At 38.9% G+C, this 22,380-nt stretch overlaps 1 protein-coding gene across 2 annotated transcripts; it reads left to right on the forward strand.

Moving 5' to 3' along the window:
- Positions 1–8,445: 8,445 nt before the first annotated feature.
- LOC141600343 (mitochondrial import inner membrane translocase subunit TIM44-2-like) lies at positions 8,446–21,974 on the forward strand. Of its 2 annotated transcripts, none has more exons than XM_074420565.1 (14): positions 8,446–8,708; positions 8,790–8,902; positions 9,280–9,363; positions 15,160–15,235; positions 15,630–15,674; positions 15,753–16,154; positions 16,251–16,319; positions 18,318–18,382; positions 18,479–18,547; positions 18,649–18,721; positions 18,824–18,928; positions 20,256–20,327; positions 20,704–20,766; positions 21,586–21,974. In XM_074420565.1, exons 1-14 carry the CDS (start codon positions 8,625–8,627, stop codon positions 21,715–21,717), a joined length of 1,452 nt encoding a protein of 483 aa, XP_074276666.1. In that variant the 5' UTR covers positions 8,446–8,624; the 3' UTR covers positions 21,718–21,974. The 2 variants fall into 2 exon arrangements, 1 of the variants encoding a protein (XP_074276666.1); XR_012524291.1 differs by having other exon boundaries at positions 8,531–8,708; positions 18,824–18,908.
- The last annotated feature ends 406 nt before the right edge of the window (positions 21,975–22,380 follow it).

A 22,380-nucleotide genomic window follows, 5' to 3' on the forward strand; every position in this document is an offset into this window, starting at 1 on the left:
ATTTAATTAATAATGAGAGGTATTACAAACTTGACAACAAATAAAGCTAAGCAAATCCATAACTTGTCAAACCTAAGATGTCGACTAAGACATCTCACATAGTAAAACTAGCACAAAAATTCACAATACCTAGCTAGTACAACATAATAAAAACACACAATACTATTACAACATAACAGTAAAACGGGTAATGGAGGTCTTCACTCTTCCATTCTACTTTTGCCTTTTCCCTCGGGGTACATCTTCCCCTTGTTCTTCTTGTAGCCTGCCTAGCATGGACTCCCTCTTCGGAACGGATCCTCAACGAATCTACAACGGCGACGACATCCGGTCTCCTACAAGACCTCATACTCGGTCCTAGCTGAGCCGATACACAGCCCATCACCTCTTTGGGGCCCGAACTCCTCCTTTTCGGTGGCCTCACTACATCCGGGCTAACGTCATCGGTAAAATCGTCAAAGAAGGCACGGTTGGCCTTCTCAACTTCCCTATACTTCAAGTCAACGAATTCGTCTTTACGGAACTTGGACCTCTCTTCCAAGGTTTGAGCTCTTGACCACTTGACATCAGCGTGAGTCACCCATGTCGTGGCAACGGGGTTTGGTACCTACCCAAGTCGGCCGAGTGGCCCACCACCTTTCTAAAATCTCCTCAAGCTCGGAGTTTCGGAAAACACTCTCTTGGACGAGAGTATCTTGTGCGGGCACCTTTTGTTGGCAACCCATTTGCCTCATAACCCTTTTCGGGATAAATGAAGGAAGCAACCTTCAAGCCCACCACCAAGAAAGAACAAGAACAAGCGGTCGAAGCGGGCAACCCTGTGAAGGACCTCAAGTGCCACCACGGCACCACCCAACGGATATGAGGACCACCCTCCTCCACCAATCTCGAGGTCCAATGGCCTCGGTGGATGCAAAGCTATCTGAATATAACTTCTTCCTCATAGTAAGGCGACGGAAGGAGTAAGAAGAAGAATCGACCGGAGGCTCTACATACCTTAGCCTCTCCATGAGCCACACTTGGAGGATCCTCGGAGATCCGAACGAAGGAGGTTCTCCACAAGAGCCCTTGTTGTTCAAAGCTTGGATGATCTCGCCAAGCACCAACCACGATGGATCTCACTCGTGCTCCATTTGCTCAACCACGTGTACAAGGGTCATGCTACCATACCATCTTGACCCCTCCTTCTTCAAAACATCAACAAGGAGGTACGCATGCACTAGGCAAAAGGCAAGAGCCCTTCTCCTAGCCACCTGCGAGACATTGACATTCAAACGGTTTGAGAAGATGTTGATGAGAGCCAACATATCCACACCATGAGGAGCAAGGAGAAAGTTCACTTAACTCATTGACAAGCCCAACATTGAACGAAACTTCTCTTTGTAACACAACCGAGTTGGAGGAAGCACCGGAATACAACCCGGCCACCCTCCAATGGCGCCCACTTCTTCGGCAAGAGGGCAAATTTCACCCTTCGGGAAGAGGATAACATGATGTTTCGAATCCCAAAACCGAGAGCATGCTTCAAGGAACGAGGATTGCACCTTAACTTGGCGAAGCCCCAACGATTGACTAACTCCCATTACAACGAGTTGATACTTCTCGGGAGGCGACAAAACCTGACACCAATGTCGCAACCTATTTTCGAAAGTATCCAAGAATTATTTTAAGGAAGAAGAAAGAAGAAAGAAGGTTTTCTTAGAGTTGTTTTCGTGTTTCGGATGATGAAACAATGGAGCACAAACGTCCCTATTTATATAAAACAATCAGCGCTTTTTTCCGAAAAAGGGGGAAGCTCACTTGCATCGCCCAGGGGCTCGCGCCTCTTTGGGCTGATTCTCAGGATCCGCATCTTGATTTGTCCTTATCAAATTGTGTTTCTTCCTGACACATAGGTTTTCTCGCCTTAAGGCTTGTGCCTATTTAGGCCTATCCAGAATTTTGTGTTTTCTCACACTCACATTTCCTTATTTTCGCGTTTTACGAAATCCGGCACGGTTTCCACGACGCAGCTTTAAACATACGGATTTTCTTTTCTTTTTTTTCGGGGGGAAGGGCTAGTCGCCCCCGATCCGCGACGGATCGTTTCCATGTCAGTCGAAAATTCGGAAAAATTTTCGATTTTTTTCGCATTTTCCACAAAAATCAAAATTGATAACACGACGTTAATTTTTCTCAAAAATCCAAACTCTTGTAAATCCGAGTTTTGATCTCTCAAGACAAAAATCAAATTTAACACACTCGTAAAAATCTCTTTTGAAATTCATCCATGACGGTTTGAGTTTTAATTTTCGAGTCGCAAATCAATTTTTGACAAAATTCGATGCAATTTAATTCAAACACGAATTAATTTCTCGAAATTTCAAAACAATTTTATTTGAAAAATCCAAACGTGACGACTTGTCGTGGAATTTTTAAAATTTCTTTTCGATTTTAATTTTAACTTCGAGTCATCGTGGTTATTCTTGACTACAAAAAAAACACATATATACAAACCGCCTCATGCAAAATATACATATATACAAACCAAAGTCCAAAACACGGACAAACAGCTACAATTACTCAACGCCTCCCGGTGTGCCAGCCTCGGTCTCACGAGGAGTCACGGGCAAACCAGACACCGCCTCCTGCTCTGGCCCACTATCAGAAGAACTCTCCAACGTCTCCCGATCCATCGTGACACGGAGCTCCTACGCCTCGGCCATTCGAGCCCTGTGAGAAGCAATCTCCGCGTCCCGGCTCCGCAACCCGTCCTCACGACGCCTCAACTTCTGATCCCGGGTGGTGAGTCCCAGCTCCTGCACCTGGATCGTCGACCTCGCCGTGTCCAACTTAGCACGGACCCGGGCAAGTTCCGCCAGATTCGCAGTACTCTGCAAAACACAATAACAGGTCATTAAGATCTAAACATGAAATGCAACATAAAAACACACAAAACAACCAACAAAAGGCACCTGCACAAGCCGAGACTCCATCGCGGCCAGGTCACTAGCAAGTGCTCTTTAGCGGTCAGCCATCTGCCACAGAGCCTGATAACTAACGGTCGACAACTACAACAAAAAACCTTTCAACAAAACACGAGGCAAAATACGAACAAGAAGGAGGGCTCAAACTAGAAGCTCACCCTCAAAACTGTTAGCCTCCACTTCATGCCAACATCGGTCACCTCGGGGACCGTAGGCTCTGGCAGGCGCAACTGCAGCTCCTCGCCACTCGGCCCCTGGAAAGTGGTCTGTGCCGTGAAAGTCGGGGGCTGAGTCATCATGAGGTCATCTACACCCTACAACGGGAAACCAGGTCAAGGGTAACAAACCCTTCCACCAAAAAGTAAGAGGCAATAAAGCAAATAATAGAGGAAAACATACCTCGATCGGGTACCGAGCAAGCCTCGACAAACGGAAGGTATCGTAGTCGGCCTCCCGCAGCAACAACTCCTCACCTCCACGACCGTGAAGGTGCTCCTCAACCTCGTCAGGTGTTGACTCTTGTAACAACACTCTAGACGAATCAACCGGCACCACGAATGTCTCACTGAAACACTAACGAGCTAAACGCTCGCCAAGGTACCAAACCGGCTCGATCGCCGTCTCAAGGTAAAAACGCTGGCAACTACGAGGTCGTAGACGCTCCCTGACAGAGGTCGGCCGTGTAGTGCTCCCAAGGCCACCCGACAAACTGCACTTATGACAAAGCTAATCAACTAACTGGGGGTTTCTAAGCTACCTAGTCATCCTATCTCTACCTTCTTACAAAAGAAAACAGATAATAAACAATGACTTACGTCACCAACCCGAAGGGCGTTCACCCGACGCCTGCAGTCCTCGTAGGTCGACTTGGTGGACTTCTTTCGAGCCACCGTCCAGCCCCTCACAACCGAATAAACCGAAGGTACGTCACCCGCCGTCTTCGGGCGCAAGGGAAGAAAGTAAGCAAACAACCAAGCCTGTAACACAAAATACAGCAACTTGAAATCAGCCAATTTTTCAAAAAATTGCCAAAACTCAAAAAAATCAAAATCAAAACCACAAAACGCTCTCACCTCCAAGATGAGGCCGGGACCAACCAAAGCAGGAGAACTCACGTCCTCCATCGTCTCCGGACGAACGACAACGTGCAAGTAACGGGTAAAACGCGCCAGAGCCGGCGTCACCCAGTCATACTGACCCAAGGCGTCTAGGCCGGCAAGCAGAGGAAGTACCTTGGTTGACAACCGCTCACCCTTGTCACCAAAGTACGTGGTACCCAAGAAGTAACACAACCATAACCGCGCCTCCTGCGCGTCAGCCATAGCCTCAGCCTCTGGACTCGCCAACGACTCTGGAACAAAGTCAGTCACCCTCACCCAGAAGTGGTCCCTCACATAGGAGTTCGTTATCAGAAATGGGGTAATGTTGTTCGGCGCAGGCAAAACATCGTCGATCAAGCCCGTGATCACGGTAGAAGAGACTCTCTCCGGCGTCTCCGGGAACTGAACAGGCGTCTCGCCACATGGAAGGCCCGATATCATGGCAAAGTCCTCCAAAGTGATACCGACCTCCCCAAACTCCATATGGAACGATGACGTTGTATCCTAGTAACGGTCCAGCATGACATGAATCACACAGATTCGATCTAATCGAAGCCCCGTGAATCTCGTGCCAGGCAGCAACCAGCGGGCCCATAGCCGACCTCTCTATCAACGCCCTCGAACTGGCCTGGAGAACGTCGTAAAATCCCATACAAGTCGAGAAGCCCGAGAAATTCCTCATGGTGGCAATCTCCTAAAAATGGAAACCAAACAAAATCAGAACACCTATTCAGGTCTGAAACAACGAAAACAACAAAGCTCAACAAAGCAACAATCTCACCAGGCTCTCGTGCGCATGGTAGGAAATGTGGGTGTCAAGCCGCAATAGAAATAGGCTACCGTCAAAGCCCTCAGCCCAAGTAGGCGTCGCTCGCAGGTTCAGCCCTCGAGGAGCGTGAACCAATCTAGCCTCCCAACTACCGACAAAGATGTCGTCCTCCTCCGTCTCTACTCTCCGCCTCTTCGTCCTGCGAGACTGCACAGAACAAGTAAGACCCCTCTCAATAATTCGTACAACCTTCTCGAGCCCCTCTCTAGAGAGCCGAGGACCTCTCCTCCTAGTAGTGATCCTCTCAGCACCAACGGCCCCAACAACGGGCTCCTCCCGAGCCTCTGTGGCTCCCTCAGCACCAGCTGTCCTAACAACGGACTCCGCTCGAGCCCCCACGGCTCTCTCGACTCTAACAGCCTCCTCAGTGGGCTCCTCCTCGGAAGCGTCCTCCACCACCACCTTGGGCACACTCCCCGGGGTACTAACCGGTCCAGTCCCAAACAAGAACTCTATGGCCTCAACCATGGACCCAGTGGGCCTAGAAGCCCCAGAACACTCACCTGCAATCAAGACAAAACAAAAACGTCAACCGAAATTTCGGCATTATGACGGCACAAAATAGACAAAATCCAAAAAAAACAAAACCACCTACAAATGCAAAACAAAAACCAGGGCAAACCCGCCCAAACCCATCCAGCAAAATATTTCACAAAAATCGCACAAAAAAACTGACTCGCCCTTCTTTTCAAGCAAAAGACGAGTAAAAACAACGACAAAAATTACAAAAAATCACCCAACACCTCAGACCCACACAAGGTCCGCAAAAATAAGTAATAAAAATTCCAGACACAACTGGGTATTTTTCACAGCTCGAAAAAGGCAATTTTACGCTAATTCGAGTACAAACAGGTTAAAAATTCAAATTACGACCACAACAAAACAACGTGATTATTTCTCTTATTATAGAGCAGTAGTGAGTAGCAAAATAAAATAAAAATTCAAATTACGACCACAACAAACCTGCTTAATGACGAAAAATCTAATAAAATAAAATCTTTAACCTAGAAAATCAAACAACAAAATTATTTCTCTTATTATAGAGCAGTAGTGAGTTCTCTTCCTTTGTGCTTCTTTGTCTTCCTTCTTCTACGTAGAACTCAATCAATGTTCTTGTGAAAGCCAACAATGCCTACTACACAATCAGGTAAGTTTGTATAATCTTTTATTTATCTCTAAGTTTGTATAATCTTTTATTTATCCCTCTTATCTGCAATTTATAACATTGAATAACTAATAAACCTTGATTAATTAGGGGAAAATTTGAAGGATATATGTAACGAATGATTATACAATTAAGAGGAAATGAGAAATAAGGAAAAAACATCATCTTCTCAAAAAAGTAATACGAACAATTATTAAGAACTAAGAAATGATTACATAATTAGTTTTATGCAAATGAAAAAAAAAAGACTAACCATAGATGAATGTTGGACCGTGGTACTACATGCTCTAGTTTTTTAGAGAGAGTCGAAAATGGACTTAATGAGAAAATTTGAGCATCGCTAAGGAAAAATGGAGTTAGGAGAGATTTTATTAGATTAATGATTTTATTTTTATTTATTAATGATTTTAGTTTTATTTTATTATATTTTCCGTCATAAGGTTGGCAGGTATAACGAATGCAAGTATGTCGGTAAATTAGAATATAGAGGGTTGACCGAAGCTCACTACAGAAGTTGGATGGCAGTTTGAAAACACCATGGGTCGGAGAAAGGTAAGCGAAAAATACCATGGGTCGCTTGGCGAAAGATGTGTCGACCTAAGGGAGAAGGAGGGATGGGATTTCGGGATTTCGAAAACTTTAATGATGCTCTGCTAGGCAAACAAGCTTGGAGGATTATTACCCAGCCGGACAGTCTTATGGCTCGCATATTTAAAGCTAAGTATTTCCCAACAACTAGCTTTATGGAGTCGGTGCTAGGAAACACGCCAAGTTATGCGTGGCGAGGAATCTGGACTGCGAGAAGGATGGTGTTATTGGGTGGGAGGAAAAGAATTGGAGATGGTAACTCAACCCGTGTGTGGACTGATCCTTGGATTCCCGCTACTCAATCACACCGTGTTTTGTCGCCAAGAGGAGATAATGATCCTGAGATGACGGTTAGTGAGCTCTTCCATGAGAATGGCCTTGATTGGGATGACGAGAAATTACATGCTCTGTTTCTACCCTTTGAATGTGATCGTATCAAAACCATTCGTATCAGTGAGAGGAAGCCTCATGATGACTGGTGTTGAAAGCTAGAGAAAAATGGTGACTACTCTGTGAGGTCGGCTTACCGAAAGCTAATGGGGGAAGATAATGTTGAGGCGGGACAGTCCGAGGACAGCAAGGCTAAGTGGGCCTGGAACAAAATTTGGAGTGTCCCAGTTTTGCCGAGGATTAAAACCTTTTTATGGCAATTATGCAATGATGCACTTGCCACGAGAGGTAACATCGCTGCCCGAATGGAATTGACGGATGAGACTTGCCCACGATGTCGCTATAGTATGGAGACGTGTCTTCATGCTATACGAGATTGTGGTAGGGTGGGGGACATATGGGAGGGGTTGGGAATGGAGAGAATGGAGGGAGTTGGGTTTGGGAATGCGAAGGACTGGGTAGAGGAGATGTTGAGAGGGATGGGTGTGCGGGAAAGTGTAGAATTCATGGTGTGCAGCTGGGCCATCTGGGAGGACCGCAATAAATTGGTGTTTGAAGGGGAGAGTGGGGGCGTGGATAAAGTAGTGAAGAGAGTGAGGGACATGGTGTGGGAGATGAGAGAGAGCTCAGGGAGAGAGGCAGGGGACGCCAAGGCAGAGGGAGCAGGGAGTGTAACGGAGAGGGCGGATAGAGGAGGATGGACGACACCAAGACAGGGATGGGTGAAAGTCAACGTGGATGCTGCAGTTCTTGAAGGAATTGGAGTGGGCTGGGGGAGTGTTGCGAGGGATAGCCAGGGCCGTGTGTTGTGGTGTGCAGTGACCCAACAGAGGAGTGAGATGGGTGTAGCGATGGCGGAGGCGATGGGCATATGGCAAGGCTTGCAGGAAGCTAAACGGAATGGTCTTCAAGATGTGGAGATTGAAAGTGATAGTGCAGTGGTGGTGGAAGACTTGCAAAGACGAACAAAGGGCCGAAGTGACTTACATCTCGTTTACGATGACATTTTGTGTTTATGTAATTCGTTTCATAGTGTGATTTTTAAGTTTACACGTAGGACAAATAATATGGTAGCGCACAAGATGCCCCACTTTGGTCCATGGTCTGAGGGCCGACGGAGCTGGTTAGATACGATACCGCTAGATATTGCTTGTATAGCGGAACGTGATTTTAATGTTATGATTTGATTCCCCATTGGGGTTTCCTTCAAAAAAAAAAAAAAGAATATAAAGGGTTGATTTGCACATAAACATATGGAACTAACTTACACATGTTAAAAGTTACAGGGTAAAATTGCACTTAACAACAAACATATGAAAGCAATTTATTACTTTTGCCAGCATATATCACTCCCTTGTATATTGCCCGCTTTTTATCCCTAATCCAAACTCTCTCTTTTTCCTAATTATTATCAAAGGGTTGGGTTGGGTTGAGGTTGAGGTTGAGTTTGAGTTTGAGTTTGAGTTTGAGGTTTGAGTTTTAAGGTTGCGCGACAAACACAGCAGAAAAAAGCCAAAGAGTAGGAGAAACTTGGGTCGACCCCCAAAAAAAAAAAAAAAAAACCTGAAGTAGTGGGAGAATCATCAATGGCGAGCAGAAAACTTGTTCGTGATTTATTCCTCTCCAAGAAACCACTTTATCACCATTTTAATACTACTTTTCAACAACAGGTTCTGTTTTTCTCCTTGTTTCTTACTTTCCCCCAAATACACTTCTGTCTGGGTTTTCATTAATTTCCTTTCTCTCTGCAGTTACCTCACTCGAATGCGAGTTCAACATTACTCGGAAGACATGGTTATTCATCTAATCGTCAATTTAGCGTCTTCAATGAGTTTTCTAATAAAATTAAAGGTGAAGCTTCCAGGTATTGAAATTTCCACCTCTTTCACTTTTCTTAATTCTTCCAATTTTGCTGCCTTATTATTTCACTATTTTATCGTCTCCGATTAACAAATGATTGGGACGGCGGGAGTATTTCATTATTTTACAGATTATCTTCGAATTGAATACAATTGTTTTAGGAATTAGATTTAGTTGACATTGGAGTGCTGCCTTTTGCTTCCCACTTTTTCTTCTGTTTCCTTATTATACAGTTTTTGGTTGGTTTCCAGTTGATAACTGGTATTTTCAATTATGCGATACTGCGTTGAGCTAACAACTACTTCTACTTAACCTACATTGGTTTTGTATTGTTCTTTGAAATACTCGTTTTACCCCCCCTCTATCATTTACTGGTGGCAGTAACAAGGAATTCCAACAGTCAGTCAAGCAGTTAAAGGAAAAGGCCGAGGAGCTGAAAGGTGTCAAGGAAGATCTGAAAGTTAGGTATGAGTTTCTGTCTCCTGTTTTTATTTCTTTTTCATATACAATTACTCTTCTGTAAGATCGATGTATGAATACAAGTCATTATCACAATTATGAAATGAGTCGCATCACATGAAATTGGGCCATTGTAAGCATACTACAGTCTCATATGAGGTTCTTCGTGCACACACACATTCCAGAACCACCACCAGCCACACCCAACACTACCACGACCACGCCTACTGCCAGCACGGCCACCACCATTCCAGAACTAACCCCACAACCAACACCGTCCCCACCATCAACAAACCCGACACCCACTTGAACCACCACCACAACCAACAGTCGCCACACACCACAACAACCAACGACCTCACATTCTCGTTTGCCATCGTCGCTCCCCTCTTGCCGCATCCACGAACCAACCAGACATTACCGCCTGCTCTCCACACACCAGTAACGACACCACCAAACCACCCCAAAAATTGCCGGCGATATCACCGGCAATCCACGCCCTCACCAACGACATTGCTCTGAAAATTCCGACGCCATTACAACTTGCCCTTTCTTTTTCTTCCATCATAGTCGTACTTCACAACGATCCTAGGGACGACCATGACCAACTCAGATGACACGTCACTGGCCATCCCATAAATTTCCGGCGACATCACTTGTTGACTAATTAATTTCAAAATCTTCAGATCTAATATAAAAACAACACAAAATAGATAAATCTAGCCAACATAATCGCCGACGGTTTACGAGATAGGTCGTGCGCGTGTTATCGGGAAATTTGAGATGTGTGGCTCGTCTGACGGTGGTTAACGGCGTTGAAAATGAATGGAGTTCGCGAATTTAAGAGTAGCGATGAGTGAAAAGTTGGTTTGGTGGTCGTTGTGGGCTGTAAAAGATGGTCGTGCAGTGTGTGGTGGGGTCGAGTGCCGACGCCGGCGCCGCCGTGAGGGATGTAATGACGTGTTGGTTGTCGTAGGTGAAGGAATGGTACTGGAATAAAGGTTAGTTTGTTTTGGATATTAACAGAATATGAGAGGTGGTGTGTTATTTTTGGTTAGATATTAAAATTGGCCCATATACACTAGTTCGTACGGTTCGCACCCTAATATAGTTCGCACGAGATCCTGATTCTATATTCTATATATATATATATATATATATATATATATATATATATATATATATATATAGTAATAAGATCAAGTAAGTCCACCTCTTACATTTGAGTCCATGAGTCTCATTGTGAGCCTTTGGATCTTGAAAATGAAGGGATAGGATGAAACACAAAAAAGATGGTTAATCCTCTAATTTTGCTCTTTTCCTCTAATTTTCTTATTAACTCCATTAGTTCTCATCACTAATCATTAACCTCTCATTATCACATCTCCTCATTCTCTCTCTATATCTCACTTCTCCATATTCTCTAAAAAAAACCCAAGAAAAAAAAACCCAAAAACCAAACAAATAAAAAACCCAAAAAATCCAAATAAATCAATTATTCATCTATTCTTCATCCACCTACCACCACCCACCGGACACCACCACAGTCGCCACCCCCGCCACCACCACCACGACGTCATTTTCTTAATTTTCTTAATTTTTTTTTTTTTTTTTTTTTTAAACTTGATGTTTGGGTGTTCTTTTTATTTTTGTTGTTTTTTTCTCCTTATATCGTCTTGCTATGTAATATTGTTTTAAATTTGTGAGTTTTTTTTTATTTTAATCTTAGATCTACTAAAATAGATCAATTTTCATTGACCCGTTTTTTTTGTTCATTTCCGTTTTGTTATTTTTTTTTTTCAATTTTCATGTTTTGGTCTTTTTTTTTTCATTTCCGTTTTGTAGTTAATGTTTTGTTTTTTTTTACCCATCTCCGTTTTTTTTGTTCATTTCCGTTTTTTTTTTTTTTTTTTTTTTTTTTTTTTTTTTTTTTTTTTTTCAATTTTCATGTTTTGGTCTTTTTTTTTTTTTTTTCCGGTTATTGACATTCTTACAAATTATAGTTTGATTTCAGTACTAAATCTATTAGTTATGAAATCTCATTTTTTAATTTTTCTTGTTGATATCACTTTGTTAATATTCGTCTTGTTATATATATTTGCCAAATTTCGTATTTAAAATTTTCTTTTGGTATTGTGTGATTTAGGATCTATTAAAATTACTTTATCGGTTAAAATTACACTTTTTTTCGTTAAAATTACACTTTTTTCCGTTAAAATTACACTTTTTTTGGGTTAAAATTACACTTTTTTTCGTTAAAATTACACCTTTTTCCGTTAAAATTACACTTTTTTGGGTTAAAATCACAGTTTTTTCCTTGTTAAAAACACACTTTTTTCCGTTAAAATTACACTTTTTTGTGTTAAAATTACACTTTTTTTTCCGGTTAAAATTATAGTACTAAATCTATTAGTTATGAAATCTCATTTTTTACTTTTTTCTTGTTGATATCACTTTGTTAATATCCGTCTTGTTATATATATTTGCCAAATTTCGTATTTAAAATTTTCTTTTGGTATTGTGTGATTTAGGATCTATTAAAATTACTTTATCGGTTAAAATTACACTTTTTTTCGTTAAAATTACGCTTTTTTTTGGTTAAAATCATAGTTTTTTCCTTGTTAAAATTACACTTTTTTCCGTTAAAATTACACTTTTTTCTGTTAAAATTACACTTTTTTTCGGGTTAAAATTACACTTTTCCGTTAAAATTACACTTTTTTCTGTTAAAATTACACTTTTTTCCTTTAAAATTACACTTGTCTTCATTAAAATTACATTTATCTCTACTAAGGTTATCTCCTCAATGACTAAAGTTACGCTTTTGGACTAAAGTTAGAACAATTTGGTGAAGTTCTGAGAAATTTGGACTAAAATTACACAATTTGGACTAAAATTACACAATTTGGACTAAAGATACACAAATTTGGACTATAGTTATACATTTGGATTAAAATTACACTTTTATGGACTAAAATTACACTTCCGTGGACTAAAATTACACTTTTGTAGACTAAATTTATACATTTGTGGATTAAAGTTACACATTTGTAGACTAAAATTACACTTCCGTGGACTAAAATTACACTTTTGTAGACTAAATTTATACATTTGTGGATTAAAGTTACACATTTGTAGACTAAAATTACACTTTTTTGTACTAAAATTACACTTTTGTGGACTAAAATTACACTCATAAAATGATAAAAGATGCACACACTATCAATTTACTAAGTTACACTTTAGTGGACAATGATTGGAATTGCACAATCTAAATGACTCAAAATAAATGAATTGTGTAACTTTAGTTCTAATTGTGTAATTTTACTCTAAATTTAGTCGTAAATAGTGTATTATTAGTTCAAAATTATTCGTAAATAGTGTATTTTCAATCCAAAAATGTATTTTTAGTCCAAAATTGTATAATTTTAGTCCAAATTTAGTTGTAAATATTGTATCTAATTTAGTCGTAAACTCCATTAGTTCGTCCAAATAGTCCAAATAGTCCAAATAGTCCAAATTAGTTAGTCCATATTGTCCAAATTGTCCAAATTAGTTAGTCCAAATTGTCAAATTTAGTTGTAAATATTGTATTCAATTTAGTCGTAAACTCCATTAGTTCGTCCAAATAGTCCAAATTAGTTAATCCATATTGTCCAAATTGCTCAAATTATAAGTGTAACTTTAACAGGAAAAAGTGTAATTTTAACCGAAAAAAGTGTAATTTTAAAGTAGAAAGGTGTAATTTTAAAGGAAAAAAATGTAATTCCAACACGAATAAGTGTAATTTTAACAGGAAAAAGAGTAATTGTAACAGAATTGAGTGTAATTTTAACATAAAAAGTGTAATTGTAACAAAAAAAGTGTAATTGTAAGAAGAACAAGTGTAATTGTGAGAGAAAAAGTGTAATTGTAACAAGAAAAAGTGTAATTCCAACAAGAAAAAGTGTAATTTTAACAGGAAAAAGTGTAATTGTAACAGAATTGGGTGTAATTTTAACATAAAAAGTGTAATTGTAACAAAAAAAAGTGTAATTGTAAGAAGAAAAAGTGTAATTGTGACAAGAAAAAATGTAATTCCAACAAGAAAAAGTGTAATTTTAACAGGAAAAAGTGTAATTGTAACAAGAAAAAGTGTAATTCCAACAAGAAAAAGTGTAATTGTAATAGAAAAAAGTGTAATTTTAACAGGAAAAAGTGTAATTTTAACAGAAATAAGGGTAATTTTAACCAAAAAAAGTGTAATTTTAACAAAAAAAAGTGTAATTATAACAGAAAATAATAGTATAACACCCACAACATTAAAATAATAAAAAACCAAAATGAAAACCAAGAATACTAGATCTAAAATAATAAAAAAACGAAATAAAAAGTAGATGAAAATAAATGAAAAAACCAACCAAAATCTTAAATACAACCGTTCACAAAACGGAATTTATACTAAAAAATCAAAAAGAAAAAACCCGAAATAAACAAGATTTCAATGGTGGACGAGGTTTTAATAATAACAATGAAATAAACAAGATCTAAACGGTTTTAATAATAACAATGAAAAAAACCGAAATTTTAATAATATGCAATGAGATTTAAAAAAAATAAAATCAAAACAACCCATAAAAAACCCGGATCTGACATTTCGAAAAAAAAAAAAAACGAGAAAATCTTCAATTAATAAAGCTGAAAAAAAAAAATCGAAAAAAAAAAAAAAAAAAAAAAAAAAACCGAATCTGAGATTTAAAAAAAAAAAGAATCTGAAAAGGGAAGAAAGGAAGGAAAAAGAAAAAAGAAAAAAAAAAAAAGAAAAAACAAGAAAACAAAAGACAACAACGACATTCAACAACACTACCACCCAATATCTTCAACATATCCTAACAAAAAATCACCACCATTTTCGAAAACAACCAACAAGACCAAAATTAGGGGAAAAAAAAACTGAAATTAATGAAATGTGGTGGGTAGATGAAGATGATTAAAAATTAAAAATTACCAACAAAAATTAAAATTTACCAACAAAATTAAAAATAAACAAAATAAATGGGATCTAACAATCACAAAGAAACAAAATTAAAAACAAAACTGAAAAAAAAAAAATCGAAACTGAAAAAAAAAAAAAAATCGAATCTGATATTTTTAAAAAAATGAACTCGGAAAAGGGAAGAAAGGAAGGAAAAAGAAAAAAGAAATCAATGTAAATGTGGTTGCTTGGTTGGTTGTCGTGGTGGAGAGGAGTTGGGTCGGGTGGTTGCCGTGGTGAAGGTTGGTGGTTCGTGGCGGTATTGGTGGTGGTCGTGAGGTCAGTGGCGAGTGGCTGGTGGTTCAGTGGCTGGAGGTCAGTGGCGGTATTGGTGGTGGTTTTTGGCTGGTGGTTCAGTGGCGGTATTGGTTGATGGTGGGTGTCGGGTTTGTTTTGATTTTGTTTGGGTTTTATTTTGATTTTGTTTGGGTTTTTTTTTTTTGGTTTTGTTATTGAGAGAGAATGAGAGGAAATGAAATGTATGAAATTGAATGATTAGTGAGGGGAAGAGGGAGTGGGTAAAAAGAGAGGATTAGAATTAGGAGGTGTTTAGGAATGATTAGGGAGGGAAATTAGATAGATTCATTCCTAGCCCTCCATTGAGATGCAATCTCCTCCCTCCATCCCCTTCATCCTAAGGCCCATATGAAGACTTAGGGACTCAAAAGATATAAAGGACTTAGGAGAACTTGACACTATATATATATATATATATATATATATATATATCCCTTAGTGAATGCTTTGATGTGAACCCTGATATGTATACGTTTCAATGTTTCATGCAGAATGAAGCAGACGACTGCGCAGCTGCACAAACACGTAGATGGTGTGTGGAAAGAAGCTGAACAAACGGCAAAGAAGGTTTGTTCCTCATGCAAATGCAAGTAGTAAGGTTTGTGTTAGTCACAAACAAATATTCTCCACCCGTAGATTTGACTTGTAAAAAAGGCAAAAAAAGACAACAAGATGGCTCACAACTGGCAGGTCAAACTAAACCAAAAACCACATGCCATAACCAAACAAGCCTCTAATATAACCTTCTCACTTCTTTTTAAAGAAGGTTGCCATTGTACTTTTTAGTTCTTGATATGCTTTAACACAATAGCCCCCTGTCATTTGATTCTCTCTTGAAGGCCTAATCAAACAACTTCTAGTACTCTAGGATATCATTTAATATTTTTATTGTTGAAGTGGGAGTATATCCTTCTGCGAGTTTCTTATGTGTTTAACATGCTCTTTGTTCTGGTTTCGACAGGTTTCAGAAAACATGAAACAGAAGATTTCAGCTGGAAAAGAAGAGGTCTGGTTATTTCTCAAGTGGCCGTGTACAGAGATAGTTAGTTGTACAATGCTCATGTTAGGCTCTTCTATTTGTTAGGTCAAAGAGACACTAGGTTTGGGGAAGCAGGAGAGTTCTGAAGGCAATGGTGCCAATTTTAAGGATGAGACTAAGGCATCATCTGGCGAAGAACACCGACAACCCGAGCCCGGGAGCACTGCAGAAACCGTTTTTAATAAATTCAGGTCGACTTTTACTTCATCTTCACCCAAGATATCATTGGCCTTCCAGAAATTAAAGGAAGCAAAAGTCGCTGACTTGGCCAAGAAGAGTTATGAAATCGTTAAGGATGAGTTGAATGGAAAACCAAATAAGAGGAAACGAATGCAACACGCAACTTCATCTTCGCAAACAGGAGAAACCAGCGATAGAACTGAAGTTGTCGTGGTACCCGTGAAACAGTCCCCATGGAGCAAAAAGTGGGAGGAACTTAAAGAAAAGGTGAAGTTTGCTTGCAATTATGTCACGCTCAATTGTATTGGCTTGCCATCTCTACATCACTTCTCACCATGATCAAAATCTCATGATCTTTTTTAGATGCAACGCCATCCGATGTTCAAGCGCGTTTCTAAGATGAGTGAACCTGTCGTGACAAAGAGCCAAGAGGTACCTTTTAAATATAATTATCCTTTTGATTTTCTCCTTTTTCCAAGTGGCAAGTTCCTTTACAAACATAGATGAGTGAACCTGTCGTGACAAAGAGCCAAGAGGTACCTTTTATATCCTTTTGACCTATGTTGTTACCTCCACCCCATTTTTATAGTCTGTATTTGACTTTGGTGGTCAATCAAATACTTGACCATTAAATGTTCTAAATATATGTAAAAATGTAATTTGAAACTCTTCCCGTATGATTTATCTAAAAAACTATTTTCTTGTTACTCCCTACGATTCATATACCTTCCACTAACGTATTAATAAAAGAATACAAAAGTATGGTTAGGATACTGCTACTTGTTTTTTTGTTCTTTTGTTAAACCTTAAAGACGGATATATTATATTCATCCTTGAGCCGGAAAAAATTAAAAAATATTTCTAGTAAAAATTCTTAAATTATGTGTTTAATAGGAGTAGTTAATATGGAAGGTATTAATGCAACAAAGGAGGTATCATTTTCTAAAACTTGTAAACCTTGTATATTATAAGGAAGTATCGGCCAGGTTGACTATAAAATCAACACAAAAATTCCGGAGAGACGGTCTCTCAATAGCGTTATTGAGAGACCTCTCACATGATGGGGTGAGGGACCCATCGAATTTCTTTTTTCCCTATTATGTCTCCCACTAAATTAGTGGGAGACGGTCTCTCATGAGACTTACTGTAAAATCAAACGGGAACAATGTAAATGGAATCAAGGGATTATTTAATACTCCCTCCATTTTTCTATTTTCACCTCATTTCTCTATTATGTGTGAGGTATATTTTAATTAAATGGGGTGAAAATAGAAAAATGGAGGAAGTATGAGGTGTTCCCGGTTAACCCTTGGAGGTGTTGGATTTTACAAGTTGAGAAAATCTTGGAACATGTGACCTTTCGATAAGAGGTTCAATGTTTTGCAATGTCTAGGGCTTATAGGAATATAGGGCAATCCTATTTTCGCTAGACTTATATACGGCTATGGCTATTGACTATTGCGATATTGGCAGATTTTTGAGAGCTCACTATTGCTGTTAATTTTAAATCCAATTTTTATACACAAACTAAACCTCATGTGAACCGTAGAGGTGGCAATCGGGTCACTAAGGTTAGTTATGGGTCATTTCAAAGTTTGGGTTTGGCCATATTGTGTGGGTCAATATTAGGCCGAGGCTGGTTATAATTCATTTCAGGCCACTCTTGGGCCGGGTCTTCAGGGGGTGACAAGTTGGGTTCGGTTCGGGTCGGGTCAGTATCTGGTCAGATTATCAGCATATGTTTTATCTTATGTATTTCATTTTGGATCAATAATTTCAGGTTAGAACGATTTATAGGTGTACCTATTTTACTTTTAAGTGAAACCAATTAAGATGAATGTCAATTTAGTCTTATTTGGACCATTATTAAGCTACCATCGGGTTTAGTCAATATCGGGTCAAGAGTCAGTTCGGGTTGGCTAAGGTCGGGTTCGGATTGGAACAATTGAGGGTTCTATCGGTTATCCGTGTAGCGTCGGGTTGGTTCAGTTTTGGTTCACCCAATTTTCGGGTTCTACAGGGTCGGTTTTTGCGCGGTTCGAGTCGGGATTGGGTAAGCTTTTGCCAGCTCTATGCCCAAGGGAAGATCAATTCCTCGGGTAAATTTGAAAACACTGTAAATTGTAAGGTCATGCTATCAGTTCAATTTACATATTATCAGTTAGATAGAGTTGATGAACATTGCCTGAATTCTCTCTCCATCATCTTATGTATAACCCACAAGACTGTCGTTCTTGGAGACTAATTATCCTAACATGAATAGTTTATATACAAATTCTGCTAAGTTATAAAGAGTATTCATTTTTCAATTCAAAACCAGTATTATACTTAACTAATTAACTTTCAGCTAATCATTACCTTATGCAACTTTTGTTGCTGAATGTGTCCCATTAATTTGAACTTCTATAAATGCTTCAAATTATGTGTCAGTTGGCAGAAGATTTGCAGGAAAGATGGGATACCAGTGATAGTCCCGCTGTACATAAGATTCAGGAGTATGTTTGATTGTTCCAGTTTCATTTACGTCTATTGATGAGTTAGTTCTCCAACCACTAATACAATACTGATTCTTTTCTAACCTCATTTGACAGTATAAATGACAAAGTATTTGGAGAAAATGATACTGCTCTTTCATTTAAAGAAATACGTCGCCGTGATCCGTATGTTTTTTTGTCCGTATGTTTTTTTGTGCCTCTGGTCAAAGTTTGTTTAATTTGTCTTTTGTAATAGCTTTGAAAACATACCATTCTTGTTCTGCCAGCACCTTTTCCTTGCCAGAGTTTGTAGCGGAGGTCCAAGAAGTCATCAAGCCAGTTTTAAATGCATATATCAAGGTTAATTTGGAAACCTATATATAATTTTTCTTGTGATTTCTGGACCATTATTTCCTTTGTGTTAAAGAAGTACTGAATTTGTGTCTAAAATTGTTATCGCAGGGAGATTTTAAACTCTTGGCTAAATATTGTAGCACTGAAGTGGTTGAGAGATGTAAAGCAGAGCACAAAGTTTTTGAAACACAGGGTATTTTCTTTGATAACAAGGTTAGGTGTAGCTGCACTATTATATCAATTTTAAGTGTTACTGCTCACTTGAGTAAGTTGCGATGTTACTTGGTTTGGGATATGGGTGTTGAGATATCGAAGTATTGGACATACCATGACTTGATTTTGCAATTTGAAGCGTCTATCGTGAATTGAAAATATGGTTACGGACTTACGGCAATACGGCCCGGGGACTTTTAATTGTAAGGTTAAAAAATGTCCAGTTTTTTCATTGTGAAATATAGATGCTTGGATTGGGTGTTTGGGAAAGAGTTGGGAAATAAGGATTGAGATCATCAAAGATCCTCCAAATTGATTTGGAACCATACCCATGTAGACACGACACGAGATCGATATGGGTATGGATTCATGGTACGACACTTGTTAGTGTGACCGAGAAGAGCTGAACTAGTAAGGCTCACACCACAAAAGCAAAAGAGAAATTTATAAGGCATCTAATATTATATTTAATGATTTTTAAGTCTTATTTGTCAAATGTCTTTCCATTATACTCAAAATTTTTGGAATATTTCAAATTTAGAAGTGTATTTTTGCTTCGAAGATGTGTCCCCACACCCGTACCTCATTTTCGGACAGGCCCCCGTGTCTCAAAACTTTTGTCACACCAAATCCGACAATTGGATATGTACTCGTGTCCGACTCATACCCAACCCAAGTCAGAGTAACATAGAGGACGTGTGCATGTGTGTTTGTCTGTATGTGTTTGTGTTCGTGACTAGAGCTGGCAAGTCTGACCCGACCCGATAAAACCCGAGAAAACCGACACGGCCCGATGGCGAACGGATAAGGAGTGACCAGAACCCGAATTCACCCGATTTTAATCCGACCCGATTAAATTGATAACCCGACAATTATTAAGCTTAATAATGATCAAATTGAAAGCAATTTAGTGTCTAGTTTGATACCTTTGACTTAATAATGAAGTAATTAAACCAAATAATGGTCGAAAAACTAATTTTAATGGTCAAAATTGATGTAATGCGATAAAATCGCTTGACCCGATAGTGACTCGACTTGATACATCATTTGACTTGGAAATACCTGACCCGATAACGACCCGATAGGGCATGGCCCGAACCTGATGTGACCCGAACCCGACCCAAGCCAAACCCGACCTGACTTGACCCAAGCCAAACCCGAACTGACTGACCCGATTGCCACCTCTATTCGTGACTTTGTTACTCATACTAAAAATTAAGCTTCTGATTCTTTGTCACCGCTTCACTTCTACAAAATTCTCTTAATGCATACTATCTTTCCTAGTCTTACCTAGGTCTAACTATTTTATTTTTTTCTTTCTGTGCAGATTTTGCATATTTCTGAGATGGATGTGAGAGAGACTAAAATGATGGGGAACACACCCATAATAATTCTTGATGTATGCATCCTAGAGTTTTTAAATTCTTGATATTACTCCGCAGCATGGTATAATAAGATCCTGTTAAGTTATGTAACACCCGTTATGTAGCAGAATTCGTAGATGTTGCGAGTATTTAATTCCCTTACATGACAACCCCTTTAAAAACGCAGAAATTTTGGTTGTGCGAACCCTATTCAAAATATTATTGTTTATTTACCGATATTTTTGGGACTACTTTCTAATGCCTTTTATCTTTTTTTAGAAATAAATATTGGCAAACATGTGTGTATGGAAATGTTGCACTCATACTTAAGCGCATTTGTTGAACTAAAAATACAGATGCACCCCCTTAGTGATTATCTCTAATACCTAACTGATGTTGCTTGTCTCTCAGTTCCAAACCCAGCAAGTTTATTGCGTACGTGATCGTCAAGGCTCAATAATGGAGGGTAGCAAGGTAAATATTCTCTTTTTCTGATTTTTCCTGCTCTTGTTAGACCCAATTTGACGAGCTCTAATCAGCTAATGCCAAATTAATCTTTTAATGCCAAATTAATCTTTTAGTGCCAAATCTTTAACCTCGTTTTTCTACCTGGGATACATGACTAGCTCTAATCAGCTAATCCTGCAAAAAATAGCCTCCATTATGCCAATGCAGTAAGATAAACGAGGAGATCTAAGTTAAATAGCAGGAATCAAAATGTTGGTTATATATTCGTCTTCGTTTTTTATCCACCTTCTGTTATTATGATTTTCTATAGTACTTCATTCATGATAGTGGACTCCAAATTTGGACTTGGGGCTTGTTGTTTGTAATGGTGGTGTAGTTAATTTTGTATTCCCATCCCCAATCCCTTCTGTTCCAGTAATGTAGATCATTAAAAACATACAACTAAGAGTTACCAAATGAATCCTCTTATCTCCAACGTCCTCGTCTTTTGCATTTTTCATCCAAACATAATCTGATATTATACTGAGTATTCTCCCGTGAATAAGAAAAATGCCGTGCACAAAATTTTGGTATGGTCACTGGAATTCGAGGTTCAACAAGTCCCTTTCTTCTAATACATAATATAATTTCATAATTATCCTTCAAACTTTTGTCTCTGTTGTCCCCTCAATAAGATTTTCGCCCGTTCAACTCTCTAGTCCTAGTTTCACCCGACCTGAAATCATTTTGATAATACGGCTTGGTTGTTGGATGAAGATTGCATGAAAATGAGAAGAATTTGTGAAGATGATGTGAGATTTTGTTTTGTTGGTGATGTTTGGGCAGGACACTATCCAAACTGTATATTATGGTTGGGCCATGCAACAAATGGATCCAGAAGACGTTAAAGAAGACGCAATTTACTCGATGTGGAGGCTAAGAGAGATGCAGCAGCAAGGCGTAGCAGCTCTTATTTAGGTTGCACCTTCTGTTAAGCTCGTTTTGTTTTTATCTAATTGATGTATTTTAATATCTTCTCTGGGATTTTACCGTTACTAGGGAAGGTTCCCAAGTAGGCAGGTCTCTACTCATTCATGCAGGCGATCCTCACATTTTTCTTTTTATATTGTAAAAAAGATCAAAAGGGTTCCAAAATTTGATTTTTCTTTTTCTGGATGTAGGGGAATAATTTACAATCTTCTAAATGAGAATTTATGCGATTTACGAGTTATCAATATGGATTGTTTGCTGATTATCCTCATGTCCATGTTTGTCTTTTCATATTTTTAGGTTCCTAAGGTTCTACTAATAATATACTCTTTCCATTTTGTATACACTAGTTGCACCTCGCCATATCGGGCGCGGTGCTCCAATTTGTCGAAATGCTAAGCATAAGTAAATCGGAATTATATTAACAGAAATGGGCATTGTCCAGCTTATATTTAGAACTTGCGGAACGGTATTTATTATTACACAACTGGCGAAGTTTCTTGAAAACACAATGTCTAATGCCAACTACTTAGAGAACAATTGCCGAAAATAGAAGGTAAAATGATAGTGTCACCAAGGCATAGACAGTTTTCTTTGGGCAAATAGACCTAAAGAACCCGATAACACAATACGAGAAGTCAAAATGAACTC

This window comes from Silene latifolia, chromosome 9 (genome assembly GCF_048544455.1).
Source record: "Silene latifolia isolate original U9 population chromosome 9, ASM4854445v1, whole genome shotgun sequence".
Classification (NCBI taxonomy): Eukaryota; Viridiplantae; Streptophyta; class Magnoliopsida; order Caryophyllales; family Caryophyllaceae; genus Silene; species Silene latifolia.